This window comes from Opisthorchis viverrini (genome assembly GCF_000715545.1).
Source record: "Opisthorchis viverrini unplaced genomic scaffold opera_v5_197, whole genome shotgun sequence".
NCBI classification, from domain to species: Eukaryota; Metazoa; Platyhelminthes; class Trematoda; order Opisthorchiida; family Opisthorchiidae; genus Opisthorchis; species Opisthorchis viverrini.
This window is the reverse complement of record NW_008751854.1, coordinates 287971-305133: the sequence shown is the minus strand read 5'-3', so window position 1 is coordinate 305133 and position 17163 is coordinate 287971. Positions and strand designations below refer to the sequence as shown.

General features: G+C 43.5%; 3 protein-coding genes across 3 annotated transcripts in view; 1 reads left to right on the top strand and 2 right to left on the bottom strand.

The window, feature by feature from the left end:
* The window catches only part of T265_08014 (hypothetical protein), a gene marked incomplete at both ends in the record, with an annotated part of 8797 nt that extends 3139 nt beyond the window's left edge, over window positions 1-5658 (top strand). The window contains 3 exons of the mRNA XM_009173701.1: window positions 1593-1815; window positions 2589-2746; window positions 4998-5658. Coding sequence (XP_009171965.1) covers window positions 1593-1815; window positions 2589-2746; window positions 4998-5216 — 600 coding nt within the window. The remainder of the gene's footprint in view (window positions 1-1592; window positions 1816-2588; window positions 2747-4997) is intronic.
* Window positions 5659-7118: 1460 nt separating this feature from the next.
* On the bottom strand, window positions 7119-8789 carry T265_14456 (hypothetical protein; the record flags this gene model as incomplete). The annotated part of the gene is made up of 2 exons (XM_009173719.1): window positions 7119-8074; window positions 8633-8789. Coding segments are annotated over 2 exons (1113 nt in total), but the record flags the coding sequence as incomplete, so codon positions are not given.
* Window positions 8790-8840: 51 nt separating this feature from the next.
* T265_08013 (hypothetical protein) lies at window positions 8841-16643 on the bottom strand (the record flags this gene model as incomplete). The annotated part of the gene is made up of 5 exons (XM_009173700.1): window positions 8841-8898; window positions 10152-10423; window positions 14627-14738; window positions 14773-14861; window positions 16335-16643. 5 exons carry the CDS (start codon window positions 16641-16643, stop codon window positions 8841-8843), a joined length of 840 nt encoding a protein of 279 aa, XP_009171964.1.
* Window positions 16644-17163: the final 520 nt, after the last annotated feature.

Below are 17163 nucleotides of genomic sequence, written 5' to 3'. Positions count from 1 at the left end.
GAAATGAAATTTTGGTGCTAGCCTAGTACAACCGGTTTAAGCAATCCGATTAAACTACGGTATGAAGGTCGTTGGCCCTTGTTTGTCCTATAGTGTCTCCGGTTTGTAGAGGAAATGACAGGAACTCCATTGGAGAACGGGATAATACTAAGTTCCACTCCCCATGCATGGTCCTCCTCATAGGTAGCTACAATCCGAGAAAAGATTGGAAAATAACATTGTCAATAGACTACATTTTTCTTGAGTGTCACGCAACAGAATTTCTCAAGCAGCGCTCGATAGGATTTATACCTCTTAGTTAGAGATTCGTCGTCAATTTTATTATGGACAGCAAGAAGTTGTAGAAGAAAGTTCTATCTGCGTGATTATTTGGTAAATCACTCAGAACGAGGTTTGACTTTGGACACAGTTCGAGGAACCCCAGTTGTATCCAAACCAAAATTAAAATATTCACCACAGCTTGTCATCTGCCTATTATCTGTTATCTCGACATATGTTACTGGTTAGGGTGCCGGAGCCTATTGCGTGGACAGCCATTACAGCCAGTACCTTAAAAGCTGAAACGTGTAGTAGGCGTAAAGAACAAACTGTCAGGATTTACGGCGAATTAAGCTGAATCTTAATTAATACGAAAAGGTACAACGGTAATTATTTTACTTATTTTTTCAGCAATGGCATACAGCATCACTTAATAAATCCGAATTAAATTACTCACTTTTAGCTATCTAATCTGTACTGCACGGTGGTGTAAGGATACCTGGTTTGATCAAAATGAAAACACAACTAGTCATCGCTCGTGATTAAAACTTACAGGTACCCAGCTTTATGAGGTTGTTTCGCATACCACAGAAAAATTGATTTCAAGGTTCCATGTTTCCATACTCCTTTTTTGCCGTCCACAAATGTGACCAACTAAACACGTTGGTCAGTATCTACGTAGATTTTTATTTGGATAAGAGATATTCACTGGTTGCAACCAACAAACTCTAACTCCTAAGTTGGTAGAAAAAATCGCCTCATTACGAAGTAAGTCTTCATGTAGTTTTGGCACCAAAAAGCCCCGAGCGTACAGGCAATTGGCTCAAGTAGCACAGCATTGCACCTAGAATTTGTATCGGACTTGCTGTAAAATCCAATGGAAATGCTAACCATAACCACGTATAAAAGAGTATTATCTTTTTTCGCCACTTTTCTAAGTGGTTGGAAGGGTTGGATAGTTCTTACAGTTGCAGTTTTATAATTAAAGCCCAATCACCAATTTACTTGCAACTGATGCACCAGCATTTACTCTTCCAGTCATTAATGAGTGAGCGAGCCTGAGACTTTGAAACAGGTTATCCAACAAGCAAACACTACTTTTTATTGAATTAGCTGCGCGGCTTGAGATGTCTCATTTCCTTCTCGGATCGTGGAGAAATAGACAGCCTTCAAAATTTATCAAAGGTGAAGTAGATCGATAACTGAAAAAGAAGCTGCCTGCCACGAAGTACGGATAAATGTACGTTCAATCCAGAGAAAAGGCATCGCTGTTTGTTCCGATTTTTTAAGGAAAGCAGAACAATACCGGGAATAATCTGGTCTATTCATTTCAGATAGCGGCCATTATTGTATTCGGCTCTATATCATCTGGCGGGAAGACAGAAAACCACGTTTGCATCTTCCACGGTGACTGGAGCGCGTGCAGCTATGCGAGCGCAATAGGAATTTTGGCTTTTCTCGGGGCAATCGGTCTACTCGTTGTCGATGGCATGTTCAACTCAATTTCAAACGTGAACAAAAGGAGACAAGTGGTGATTGGAGAGCTCGGTTTCTCAGGTAACGTGTTAACCTAACACTACGCTAGGTTGATGCACAACGTTAAGCTGATGAACCGTACTTGACTTCATCGATTCTATAAGGAAAGTAGTTAAGTTATTTATAGTTCACTAAATTACTCTGCGCAACCTGTCATACCCTTAATTCTAACCTAGATTGCATATAGATAGCTATGGGATTTGCTGAATCACCAGTCTAATCACCTCTGTTTGAAAGAGCCTCATTTTTATACGATTATAAGAAGGGGGAGCTGATTAATTTAGATGGGTAGCGATAAAGTTCATGCAAAATGTCTGGTCATGCATTTTCTTATGAACGACAGCTGACAGTAAAACTTGTCCAAGCGTCGATATTTCTTCCGTGAACCTCAATGGGATCAGACACAGGTTGCCTTTGAGCTCTGAGGACCTAGCTGGATGTAATTAACGCCATCAAATTCAACATTAGTTTATAACTACATGAGATTCACAAGTAGGCATGAGTAATTCTGATCTAGTATTTTGTTGGGATCTATTGTATTAGAGGAGTGTATGGGAGGGAAATACGTTGACGTTTCGAAGCTTTTTTCTCACAATACTTTATGGTCGAAAACCTGCGCGTCCTCCATCCCTTAATCATCGGTGATAACGATAAAAACCTAAATTGCGTGGCGAACTACACTTAGCAAAGATTTTCCGCAGTTTCGAATAATGGATTTGAAACTTCTTCAATTGTTTTTTTGCTTCGTCATCATACCCTTTCTGCCCAAAACATTCTTATATTTATTTTCATAGGTTTATGGACTTTTCTGTGGTTTGTCAGCTTCTGTCTACTAACCAACAAGTGGACAACTACGGAGGATAAATGGTTACACGCGCATAACGTTCAGGGCTGGCAAGAAAACAACGCTCGCGCAGCAATCGTTTTCTCTTTAGTCTCTACTGGACTTTGGGTGAGTCAAGTCCAAATGAGCGGTCATTGTCTACAGATATCCATTTCCATGTGTGGTGATTCTCCTTTAAGAAGAAATTTTCACACAAAATGTCAAATTCCTTCCGCTCATTTTTTCCAGAGCTTAAGAGTGTCCAGATTGATAAAGCAATAATTGCTCTACAGATAATCGAATTGTGCATGTTATGAATTGAGCTATCTGCCGGAGTCCTGCGAGTATGAACTATTGCGTCGAAGTAAATGGGACCAACCTCATTCTTCAAGTGACTAGAGAGATGTAACAAAGCACTAAGAACTGTGATATGTACTACTCACCAAAAGACACTTGATGAATGGGGAGCTCCGTAATTCGTCTAGTCTCACCGGCCCGTACCGCCTTATTATCAGTTAACAACCGGAACACTGAACCATTTTCAATGAGACGGGGAACCCATTTGTTGATTAGATGATTTGTTCGCCCAGCTTGGTGATTAGCTTGCAAACGTCTCGCCACTAAACGAGGCATCTCCTTACCCGCACGCGTCTGTTTAGGATTTGAAGAGTATTTGCTACCTTTTGACGTGATTGGTCTAGAGTCAGCTTTGTCGTGAGTTGTTCGGTTTGTGATTTGTTTTGTATTGTGGTCTACCTTCTTTTACTTGACTGGTTTATCAGTTTATTTGCCTTGTTACGACTGGCTATCATCAATTACCATTGCGTTAAGCTGATTTTCTTGAGTTTGATTGGTTGGTTGCACAGTCCTCTCTCCTTTGTGATGGCTGGTGCCCTTCCGAAACCAGAAAGCAATTGTGGTCGGTTCCGTGGGAGTCACTTGTATTATACCTAACTGGATCACAGTATTTTCTGATGAAATTCGTTCGACCATGGGAGGAAAACGATCATAATTGGCTACCAGACATTCGCATGCCTGAAGTCATCTTCAGGTCGACAACGGCATCGTTGGAACAAATTCAAAACCACTTAGATATTCGGTTTAATGAGAAGTCTATTAAACCGACAACCGCGGAACAATCAACTGAAACTTTCCTTGGTGGGATAATTCTTTTAAAATTGAAAGCACCTGGATAAATGTCACCGGCAGGATTCAGTCTGGTTACATCTGGTTACATCTGTTAACACGAACTTAGTAGGCACATATCTGTTCAACTCTTATTACGACTTAGTCAGCAATCAGCAAGGATAGCACTCATAGGTGGCTTCCAGCTTCTCCAAATATGCTGGAACCTGCCCTTTGCCAGGACAACCCAACGTAAACAGTTTTTCCATGTAGTTACGTGGGAAGAGGTTTCATGTAAAACTTATCGTGTATATCGCAGAAGTATTTTCCCTGACATTTCGTATAACAGAGTTCCTAAGGCTCATCAGTACCTTCACCAGAAACAATGGTGTTTGGCAATACATAATGGTTGTTTTTATCTTGTCAAGTCACGTCGTGCCTAACTGCGGAAAAGTAATCTCGGAAAACCAAATCACCCAGTTTTTGCAGCCTTTCGATGAATTACGAGTAGACATTTCGTCTGAAATGGAATAATTCTTCGGCAAAATATCACAGTACATCGTACTAATCCATGTCAAAAAAAGAGTCATGACAGTTCAGATACCAACGACTTAGAGACGCCCCATATCCTGTAATTGCCATACAAGGACACAACCCGCAGTAGTCTTGCACATGTGATTCTGATACCACAAGTGTTGCACAAGGACGTAGTACCAATCGTTTCGACTTGATTAGCAAGTTGTTTTCTTGGGTCTATTTTTCAGTGTGAGGCATAAGATTTTATCACGTTCTGCTATGCATACTTTCTCTCACCTAAGACTGTTTTCGCCAGGAGGTTACTAGTCGGAACTAACACAAAAGTCAGAGTCCACCTGAAGTCGGTATAAATAAGGTCACTATCCTGTCAGATTTATTGGTTCCGTTTCACCCTGTACGATCTAGCGACTAATGCTGGAGGACCGTACGTTTGGCTTAGATATCATCAAAACGTATGTTGTGACTATGCGCTAGTGCATGGAATGTGATGGCTGAATCTTCCTCTGTAGTTAATGGACGTGGGCAGAATTTTGCAACGAATCACGTGTGCGCCGTTTGCCATCTCCCAGTGGAGAGAGCCTCAGCAGTGCCTGTCTCGATTTGATCACTCCGCTCCTGTTTGGCTTTTCTGTTTGGGCACCGCATTTCGATACCACCTTTCTGCTGAAACATGAAAAATGAATAAAAATGACCAAATTATTCTCCTTCTGACTTTCAGGCTGGGCTCACATTTTTCGCTCTACAACGCTTCCGTATGGGACAAGCTGGACTAGGGGGTGAAGATGTGGCCGCAGGAGGAACAACAGCGGGTGGAGATGCCACCGCTGGAGGCTATCCTGGAATGCCGGACCATGGAGCAGAGCAACAGCAATTCGGTGGTGGTGGCCCTACACAACAAACCATGGGTGGCAACCAGTACTACACACCGACATACTAGCACATGCGCGAAGTATCGCAATTCTCCAGAAGCCCCCATAGTTACTTATCAGCATAAAGACCGACTACGTCATTTCACGTCTCGTCCCAGAATGCAGGTTAACGAATATCTTCCTTGTGTGGATACAGACAATTACCAATCAATGTTGTCATTTTATATATCACATTCCACCTTCATGCCTAGCAACGCACGGTGATATTAGCCATGGAACAATCGTTCATACATTTTCGTTTCTGTACTCGTTCTTATCATTATTTTTTTCCAAAAGACTTGACATTCCAGCTTGTTACATAGCCACATTCCATTCTTCGGCCGGATGGACCGAATATGCATTTATGACTATTTTTTCTTGCTTTTCTTTGTCTTTGACTGTTAACCTTTATCGTGAGCTTCATAATTTCCGTCATCCATTTCTAGACTGAAGCCAAATATATTGAACCAAGACGTGAGTTCTACGGCCTCTCGATTGGAAATTAATATGGACAAAAAAATTGAATTGGCCTCACAGAGAGCCAAATCGCATACTAGCTTGAAGCTCGTCGATTTTCGGTACTGATAGGGGTCGGGGATATAATTATAATGTACCAAGTAGCAAATCTAAATACATACAGGAGTCCAGTAGCTTTTTTTAGTGCAACGAAAAATTTAAGAACAAGTAATTAAGTGGGTGAACTACACGATGAGAATTGATTAGGTGGCGTTGATCTGTGGCTATTGATCTGTTCGCCGAGCTTGGCATTGATTTGCAAACGTTTCGTCACCATTCGAGGAGACAACCGATAGCACACTGAAGATGTCTCCTCGAATGGTGACGAAACGTTTGCAAATCAATGCCAAGCTCGGCGAACAGATCAATAGCCACCTGATCAGTTGCCAACTAATGCACCCGAGCTAACAATAATCCAACACATTACCAAACTACACGATGTTTTTGAGAATAACCTCAAAACTGTGGGACGAAGAAGCATTAACCCAATCCACTAATCACACTTGTGAAGAACCACCTATTCAAATAAATGAGGATGACGCGGTTCTACTTCTTCGTCTCACTAGTTGTTGGCCAATTCAGACAGTGCCACTACTGATAATCCTGAGAAAAACAGCTTGAAACGTCAACGAGGTGCAACATGAATGATTATTTCTAAGCATAACTGGTGACTTCCTATAAAAAGGAAGACCTTCGTGAGGCCGACATTTTCGCGACCTTATCACATTTTCACATCCCTGAACAGTTTCGATCGATCACCTCCGGTGTGGAGATCACCTAGGAAACACCTCAGCAAATTAGTCAAACCACAGCTTCCGAAAAACTTCCCGTAAACTTAGTGCATTCATCCACAATAGCGGAGAGTATAGCTCTATTTATAGGTGCTTCTCTACAAGTTCTCCGTCAACTGAGTCCAGTTGTGATGTGAAGAGCTAAAAACAAAAAGTTCTGATTGATTTTTCCAGGAGGACCATGGCGGACAAGGTAAACTAGGGCTCCACCCAGGGTTTATTTTGTGAAATATTCCAATACTTTTAGGTGGGAGAACGACCTTCGCGCGGTGTGAGAAATCCGTTTTACAAAAGAATCATTGATGATCAATTTTTCGGATAGTACTTTTTGTCTTCACCGATACTATGCACTGTACGCCTACTGGTCATACCAAGTAGCCATATATAATCTATTTCCATATACGTCGAACACATGTAGGGGTGAACCGACACAATGAAGGGATTATGATGAAGCGGCGACGGGAAACGTTAAAATCTGATAATTTATTGCAAACTTTCGTACATATAATCGAAAATAAAAATGGTGCTCATGGAAGTAACACCATAGCAGTAATCAGTGATATGTATATTCACAGGAACATAGAACGTAGTGCTGCGCTTGCTGGCCATCAATACCTACTTACATGTTCGATAGACGTCCCAGACTAGTATGCTACCTGCAGCTCCCGCATTTGCCGGAGCTGCACTAACCAACCAGTCCGATCCCGGGGTGAAGAAACAACTTCGAATAGTGGTCGACTTTTGATCAATCATTGGACCGTGTGGTTTGGTTACTGTTGTCGCAGCCCAATCGCCGAGTAGTTCACCCTCGTCCAGGCCACCCAAACTTGTTAGCCAACCCAAGCAACGTACTGTGGGTTTCTGCTTGACACAGCATTCCACCAGTCTAATTTGGCCATCCCACTGACCAACAGCCACAAGGCGACCGTCTTGACGCCATGACAGACTAGAAACACCCACGTTTGCACAGGGGATCTGATTTGAAATTGGTCGGAGCACAGGATTACCACAATCAGTTTCGTCGAAAACGAGCTGAACGAAAAGTAAATCCATCTGAGACGGTTCATCTGCACTTCCTCCGCTTGGTCCACCTAGAGCCACCAACAATTTAAGTTTATCTTCTTTCTGTAGTATAGCTGGGATGGGTTGTAAGGACATAGCCATAATTGGTATCCCTGTACCCAAACAGTCATTCAGCCGAGCAAGCACCACACCATCCCCAAACAACAAGAGTTGTCCGGCTTCGTTAGCAACTAGGACGAGGCATGACTGATTCCATTTTGCATTCGGATGCCTAGGTATTCCCTGCAAAGCCATGCACATACCCGAATTGGATGATCCGATGGTGGCAGATCCAACATCACCGGCTTCAGTGTGTACAACAATAACATTCTTAGGAAGTTCGACAACCTCAACAGCGCAACCACTCTCTCGAGTCGAGCTATCCTCCTCTTCGCCTCCACGGGGTACATGAGCCAAATAGTACGCAGTACTGGAATCAAGATCACCGGTAGGAGCCACACCGGGCCAGAAACTCATGTGGCAAAAAGTTACGTCGCATGTAGGTATCTGAGTGAATGCTGAAAAATGGATGGAAAATGTGCTGAGAGGGAGAGCACTGGTGAGAATTTGACGGGACGTACAAAGGTCAGAATAAGGTTTGAACCGACGTTAAGGGTCAATTAATAAGAGCTTGTAAAATATGCCCCAGGAAAGAGTTACTGATTCGAAAGCTTGCAGCAACAACAAACAGACAACTCACTTTAGAGAATCGAACATGGTTACACACCCTACGAAACCACCAATGAGCAGGTTACGATGACCAATAGGAAACCAACACAGTACTCACGGACAATGAGCTCGCAATAAAATGATACGGAGAAAGTTGCTCCAGGGGCAAACAGATGAAAATTACAGGATGAGATTCGAAACCCCACCATTTTTCGTGTATATACTGAAGGGTGCCTTTGAGTTGTGAGTGGCTGTTTGTTACCTTGCCCAACTTCACCCACGCAATCGTTCCACGTGGCCTGGTATTGGTCATTTCTTTGAATGAAGAGTTCTCAAAGGAAGGCTCAAATGAATTGGTGGGATATTTCCCCCCAAAATGAAGAAAATAAATTGTTCAACTGTTGCACCCTTTCGGCGCCTAACTGCCATGCCACCTGAAGGTTGCACGAGGGCTGGGATACGGCAAGGTTGCCCAAGCCTAGACAGGGGAAGTCGAAAGGCAGAGGTCGGGTTCGAACCACGGACCTTGTGGCCAGTAAATTCGCGATCTAACCACTTGACCATCTCGCCCTCCCTCCCCCATGCATATTTTGACTGAGTTTAGTAGCATGTGTGCTAAAATATAATTAGAAAAAGGAGTAAAGAACCGTACAGCTTTCCAGCATAAGTTTCCCTTACAAGGAAGATAAACAAGTGTCGAAACTTAAAACCCCATTAATACTTCAAAGAGGTAAATGAATAACTGGCAGTAGTTTGTTACCAGATACGTACACTGATGCAAGAAAGACTGACACCGGGTGGTACGGGAAACCCAATAGATTTTTCTTCAAAGCTTAAGCATACAAACGTAAACGATGCCCCGCTTGGTTCTATCTAAGGAACGAAATCGAAAAAGTTTCATCTGAACTAGAAGACAGAGGATTCAGTGAAAGTAATCTGAGAGTGGAAATACAACGAGAAGGCTCTAGTAAACGGGTAAAGCAACCATCAACTGTTTGCAGCCGCGTGGTCGGAGCGCTCCTTCCAATCAGTAGTAGGCTGCGAGTTCTGTTTTTGTACCCAGTGCATACACTTTACTTGCCGTACATACATGCACAGTTTTTCCCATAAACGGTCTAAAATCCCCTCACTCGTCTCCACATACAAGTGGATGACTGAAAAAATAGGACAGATGACAATACTCAGTAGGTCCAGGTTCAAACCATTCATATGGCGAGACAAAACGTGAACAGCTTGGGATTCAGTGTGCCAACGTTAAGTAAAAAGCATGAAATATACGACGAAACCGTATTGCACATGCTACGAAAGCATCAAGGACGAAGAGGTGTTTACTGGGTGGCGAAAAATTGGCCGAACGAGTACAGGCAGGACGCAAGTGCTCCAAAGGGGGTAAAAGATATCGCTTAACGCTGACTTGGTTCTGTTTGCACGCGCATTAGAAATATTACAATGACGAGTAAAATGAGGATTTACAGTGATAAATTCAACAGATCATAAGATAAAAATATTGTCGATTGCCTGTCAGTGGCAGCAGGTGAATTTATTCGCTGAACTGAAACGCCAGGATGTTGACGACAATAAAATTTAATGCCTGTTGCTTAGGCTGGCTAGCATACCAGGAGGCGTTAACCACAAAGCCGATCAAGTATAATACACGAACGTATTCAGCCGGAATGCGTACATTACTCACTGCCCCTGGCGCGTTACATGGGGCGTTAGTTTCGCAGCTTACGGGTGACTGTGTATTGGAAACTTATCCAAGCTCGACTCCATCTGAAGCAAATCTGTCAGGACTGGCTTAAGTTGTTTCTCGGCAACAGCTCAGCTAAGACGATAAAGTGAAGGATTGAAAACAATCACAGGTTAGAAAAAAACCACTTGCCTTGTGTTGGTGGATGTTTGGGACATCCTTGTCCTAATTCGTACGGTGGTATTGTCCAAAACCGGATGTAGCCATCCCGCCCCTGGGAGATGAGAATCTCATCAGGCCAAAAGTGAAGGCAAGTCACATGAGTGTCTGGGTGCCCAATCCACTGAATGGCTGGTCTGCGTTTTTCGAAGATCCACATAACAATCCATCCGTTCAAGTGACCCGACACAATCCGTGTAAATCCTTCACCTACGACCGGCAGACAGATGAGTGACGTACATGGACCAACGTGGCTGTCGGACCTCGGAATCAATAGGTACGCAGGTTCCTTAAAGGGAAGGGAAATGCATAAACAAGTGACGACGCATGGAACGACGAGGAACCCAGATTCAGATACCGTAACACTTTTCACAGTTGAATGTCTAAAACGGGCAATCAGACAAAGGAGATGATTCAATATCTCACCGAGGCTGGAACGAACAATCGTGATGGAAAAATATGCGAATACGTCTGTGCTCTATAAAGTGGCTGGAATCCCACATCCACAAACACACAAAAGTTGATGGTCAGGATCTAAAAATCAGTCGGGTTCTTCAGATTAATCGCGTGTACCCACTGATCTTGTATTGTAGCATCAATGATGAGATATGCACGGTGTGGAACAATACATTTCCTGAATTAGGATTAAGGAGTGGGATAAATAAGATGAAAACTGACAGATATGCCCCAGCAGTAAACCCGGCGATGTCCTTGCACCTAAGGTGTTGCTTTCACTGCCTAAAGCTTACCCGCAGTATAGAAGAATGTGGTTCAAACTTAAGAGAACCTAGTACGGTATCCCATATGTGGCTAACAACTCGGCTCTCAGATGAAGGGCAGGGCAGCCTCAACCCCTGCATAAACCACATAAGTTTGCCGTAAAGATACACCGACTAATCGGACAGGCTGACTGAGATGCACCTGCCTTCTAGTGTAGATAGCCTTTCTTCACGTGAGCATATAGCTCTGTCTACACCGACTAAACAGTGAGGACTAACGACGTACACGTGCAAAATGATATTCCGGACTGACTGTCCGACGTCATGAGATGAAAGTCACATTTTAACAGCCTTGCGGCGAAGTCATGAGTAACGACACAACAAGGACTATAACAAGGTACGTATAAGTCCCTTGGATACCTTTTTAATGAAGTTAGACGGCGTTTCACTGACATCGTGCCTGATACGATAACGCTCATTAGGTTGATGGAAGCTGAATACGACCCCCGAATATGAGTCACCAGGAATATTTGGTCCCCGAATTTCCATTATCCTCATTTCGTACGTGAAGTTAATGGGTCATTTGCAAAGTAAAACCGTTTTAACATGAGACTCAAGTGGGTCGCTCGGTGATGATATTCATCGACCGAATGTGCTGCGTAAAGACTGCCTCACGCCTTTGTTGGGACGATATTTAAGACAAAAAAGGATAATATCTAAAGAGCTACCAATGGCTTCTCCCTTTTCAAACTAAGCTAGCTCCGCAATTTCCGTCAGCCTGATTTTATGCCTGAACATCACGCATCGGCACGTCACTCCTTCATTGCACGAGGATATTTCATTATACTTTGCAGTGAACCTTGCGAAGCAAAATGCATACAACGTAGTGCAAGACCTGTCCGGGAGAGTAGAGTGCTGCAGATGCACTTGCAATCACTATTATTCCCAAACATTTCGCATGACATCAAACAACGAAAGCAAAATGTTCATTTACCAGTTACTGTTGCCTGTCCGCTACAACAGATTAGAACTGACACTTCTCAAACTGGCGCAAAAACAGACCCAACTGATCATCGTAACACCAGATGATTTGTACTGACCTTCAATCTTCCAGTCATGTTACATCATTAAATTTCAAAGATTCCTGCTTTAAAGTAGCGGTGTCGGAGATCTGCAAGAGGCTCCGGATCATTGAGGGGCAAAAAGGAGAAAGAGCTTTTTCCCATCCGTGTCCTGATGAAGAATACATAGACAACAGAAGGAAAGTATGGCTACTTACGACTAGTTACTCTTCGACAGCCCAAGACTGAGTTTCGCCCTTTTTTTAATGCGACCTTTGTCAGAAAAAAAGGTGAGACATTTTCAGAAGAACATACAAAGGGGGGTTTTGTAACAAGATTCTCGGAAATGTTTTCAGCTTTTGGTACTATTCGGATACAAGAAACGAGATTTTAAACTAGGACTGATTATGAGCTTTTGTGTGCCCGAGAACCGACCTATGGATCGGTGCCGAGAGACCCATTATGAACTAGAATCACTACACCTCTGGTTCACAGCCCCTGAGGAACGTGTAGGAGGGGAAATCTCGATCTACCAACTGCTAAATACATAAGGACCGGGACAATTAGCCTCAAACCTGGGCGAAAAAGGATAAACCTATTTGTCAAATAATCCCAATTCCGAGCTTTCGGGCGGCAAGATGGAGACTGGTAGGTGTACAGTATTCAGGGTCAGCAATACCAAACCAACAGTAATGCCCCTTTATTATTTAACCTTACGGCAGGAAGGGGATAATCATACTGTAATCAATCCATGATAGGCACTTATGCCAGCTTCATGGTACCTTGGAAGCCGCATCTAGTTTCTTTTGGTCTAAGGAATAAGACTTTAAGGCTCGACTGACGGGAGTGTATAGTCAACTCAGATAAGTAAATATAGATGCTCAAGACGAGTCAGTGGGCAAAATACCAGCCACCAAATGGAATATTCTGAGTTCGAACCTGCCCGCCGCTTCTCGATTGCTCCTGTCTGGGCTTGGACAAACTAGCTAAACCTCAGCCCCCACGCATGTTTTAGGTTGCACGACAAACTTGTAGTATGTGTTAGGGTGTGGTACAGCTAACTGATCTTGTCCTTCAGTTTCGATGAGTGTGAAAAGAAAAATCCCGAAACCACCTGCGAGGAAATCGTCACACAAAGACCATGACGCTATGTCCTTGGACATACATTTCACACTTTGAATGGACTAGTTGAAATAAGATTCGATGAACTCGACTCAAGATAATACGACCAACACCGTACACACATAATGAATGCCTCAATTCGTGAAGTTTCCTGTGATCATGACTAATAACCCTGTAGACCAATCGTGAACTAACAATTTATTCACTTATCCTTAGTTTCAGTCGAGCTTCCTGCATCAACAATTCTCATGGATAGATTATATTGTCTGACCATAAACAACACGTCTGTCTCGGGAACTGGCCACTGGCAAAAAACAACTCTAAATACTGTTTGGTCTTTCCAGCTACAAATCGATCGGCAAATTGTCCATGAAAATGGTGATCATAGATAACCGGTCAACTTGTTGTGGAGCAATCTGTGAAAACAATGTTTCTCGGAAGAGCGATTCATCAAGAGCATAAAATATAAGGACGTGTAACCTACCACTTGTGAATGAAATAAAATAGTTGTTGCAAGATTAGACTCTATGACTTGTGTTATTGCCAGCAGTCCTGTCGTAATCTACCCCCTCTCTGTCAGCCTATGTGCGAGTATTACCGGCAGATATATTCGTCATTAACCCACGTGCTTCATTCTCAGAGGCTTCACAATCACCACAATGTTAAACACATTAACTAGACGTGTTAGTCCACACTATGATGTAAACAGTTTTCTATCACTTGGCTGTTTGCCTTTGTCCAGCTTTTATCGGCGTGAGGAAACCCCTAACGAAGCCCGAACCTTCCAACCTGAACTGTTGGCCAGCCAATACAATACGTGCAAGCCTGTTTAAAAAGCATTCAACTGGTTGAACTTGTTCGGATTATAATGAGACAGCTTCTTAACCTGGTTTTGCCCAGGATGAGGAAGCAACTTACGTCCATAGTAGTAATGAACTGTCCAGTACTTCGTCTGATGCAATAGTTCAACAAAATGAAGAAAAATTTAGCTACGCAGTGCGATCAAGTGGAGTGACCCGCTTTAACAAAAACATGATGAATTTATGTTTCTTCAACACGCGACCCATAGATGGAATGGTTTGCTTTGTCTGGCATTGTCAGTGTGCATACAACCTCGGACGGCAACGCCCAAGCTGATCGGTAGCCCGTCCGTGTGATAGTCTGGTGCAGATATCTGCCGTGAAACTTCGACACTAGAGCACGGACAAAAGGGACAGTTTCTGGTATATGGTACGTGTCAGTCTGATATTTTCTGATCAGATGACATCTCACCTTCAATCAGTCTAAAACTCCGGGTTTCATCTCGAACACTTTACCAGGCCTTAGGTTGACTCTATTTCAGCTGACGAAGAGGAAATAACAACCGTTTCAGAAGGGCTTAGCAAACAATCAGTAGTTTTTAATTGGGTAATGTTTCGCTTTTGACACAGAAGCTTCATTAGATCAATAAGCGGACCACCAAGTTGGCCCGGCTTTAAGGCAGACGGAGAACCCGTCAGGGTGAACATCATCAGTGCTGAACATCAGTTGAAGGATCTCGTCGGTTGGTCCTAAGTGAAATGACTGTACTAAGGTCTATAGAAGACAGACGGTCATGGAACTTGAGACCAGAATAGGATAGCATAGAAAGATAAAAAGGTTACCGAAAAAAGCAGATGAATATAGAGCTTTACTCAAAGACTCAGCAATGGCGGGACATGTACTGGACACGGTATACAAAACATGAGAATGTTGACGTTTTGAGGGGAGGACTACGGTTGACCTCATGGAGACTGATGGCCGAGGCGGTGGACATGGTCAAGCATTTTAGTGGAAGAATAGAAGGCTGACAAGCGCGTAGTAAACGGCTTTAGATCAGTCGAGCTGACGAGTGGCGGCGTTTGACCATCAGAGGAAGGAGCCATCAAAAAGTAGCTTAGGTCTGAAGTGTACCTAATCTCACCCACCCACCTTCAACTAAATTGTCGTAGCACTTAAAAGCCCACACAGACCAACAAAATTTACCGGCGGCAACCAAGCTGAATCATCAATTGAAACACCCTGAACAGGAAGATCAAGGAACCACACCCGATCGAGAATAATTTGAAATCCTCCCAACCGTAAGATTTAGGCAACCACATTAACTGATAAGACCCTTTAACTGACATTTCATCACTGATGCAATATGTTAATCTGAAGAGGTCTTCCCGATTGGTTCTCCGTCTTCCTTAAAACCTGACCAACCTGGTGACCTGTTCACTTGGCCTGAAGCTTTTGTATCAAAAACGAAGTGTTGCACAGTTAAAAGCTCTCGCGTGTTTAACAGGCCTTTCTGAAACGACGATGTCTCAATCGGTCTGAAACTTTTTCAAATCGGAAAAAATAAAAATTTTCAGAAAGGATGTTCGACAATCGTTTCCACGATTCTCATAGCTTCTGCATGATTTCCAGTTTGCTGCTGCCTATAGTTGTCTTCCATTTCCATAATCAACGGTTTAATCATTGCTTCAGGCATTCAGTAATATCTACGTTTTGTGTCGCTAGGATTAGTGGCCAACTCAACACACACGCATGCTACTACCGTCCAAATGAAACTCAGTTATCATTCAATCACGTACCGAAAGCAATGAACCGTGCCATGACGAATTGGTCTAGCGGTAAATTCGTTCGACGATAGATCACGACACATTGGCCTATTACGGTAACCACCCTTGATAGGGCGTCAGTAGTGGACCACCACAGCTTAGTTGCGACGCAGATCCTCGGCTGTGAGTAGTGCTTCCAATGAGGTCATCTGTTGTAGTGATGAAGCTAACGCTCTCGTCCAGGGAGGTACTACCTTCCAGCTTATACCCAGTCTAAGTCCCTGGTTTGGAGTGTCGGTCAACCAAGCAATCGGCCATAAGTAGAGACTTCAAATACCAGCTCTGAGCTTCCAATCCTGTGCCCAACGCGGCTTAAATCAGGACAGTAACTAAGTCCATCACTACCTACCTTTATCTACCTTTACCGAAACATTTGGCAACAACAACTCGGCTCGTCTCCTCATTAAAATTGAAGTTTGCGCTTGCATCCACATATCCTAACCTGCCAGCGACTTGTTCGCACTTGATTCGTCGGGATTAAAATTTTCAGCTTCCTGTCATGTTCGCCATGAGCAAACATATTTATTGACTTCGTTCCCTATCTCGGGAGTGTCCACTGTAAACGCATCCTTTAGCCACACTCTATTGAACTCTATATTTTAGCAGTCGTTTCGCTGAATGACTCGCGTACCCAACCGCGTCTGATTGAACTGATCGCAAGGCAGAACGCTTACTATCACCAGTGGCTCTTTTCGACCTGTAGCTTTTGGTATTGGCGTACCGAACCATTGGGGAGACCCCATAAACCCACCACCAAAACCCGCCTCACCACCTCTGATCGCATCCTCATCCACATCCACTTGCACAATCTCCGCGTCATTCAGGTAGTTCTGGTGACGCTCTCTCACGACATGTTTCACTTCACATCTCTTGGAGTGTGGTCTTTTGAATGGCCCATTCAAATTCGCCGAAAGATGCCCGGAATCTCTCAGCAATGACCTGCGCCTGCTTACACCCAATCTCTTTAGACCCAGAGAAAACATTCGTTCCCTGAGTGGTTTAACTACGTGTCTCCGTCTTTGTAGTAGTTTGTATGAACGTTGGCCTGGTGACCATTCCCCTGCGATTCGCCTTAAACACGTCTGCCCTCACTTAATGCAAAGCTACTATAGACAGACAGGAAAGTGAATCCAACCAAATATCAAATGAATTTGTAGAGAGCGATCTTTTCTAGAGCGTCGCCAAAGCAGCCGGTTGTGACGTTTGAATTCCGTTCCCTCTCAGACCTTATTCTAATGCCGTCCTCAAATCTATTCAAAAGAAAGTTAATATCTTTGGGAATAATCACGGTCAGAACGCTTTCCAAACCTTGATGTGTCTGTTTACTCTTCGGCATAAAACCGTTCAGCTGTAACACCCTTTCGGTGCCTAACTGCCATACCACACAAAGGAGGCACGAGGGCTGGGATACTGACATGTCGCCCAAGCCTAGACAGGGGAAGTCAAGAGGCAGAAGTTGGTTTCAAACCACGAACCTTCCGACCGATAAATCCTCGTTCTAAC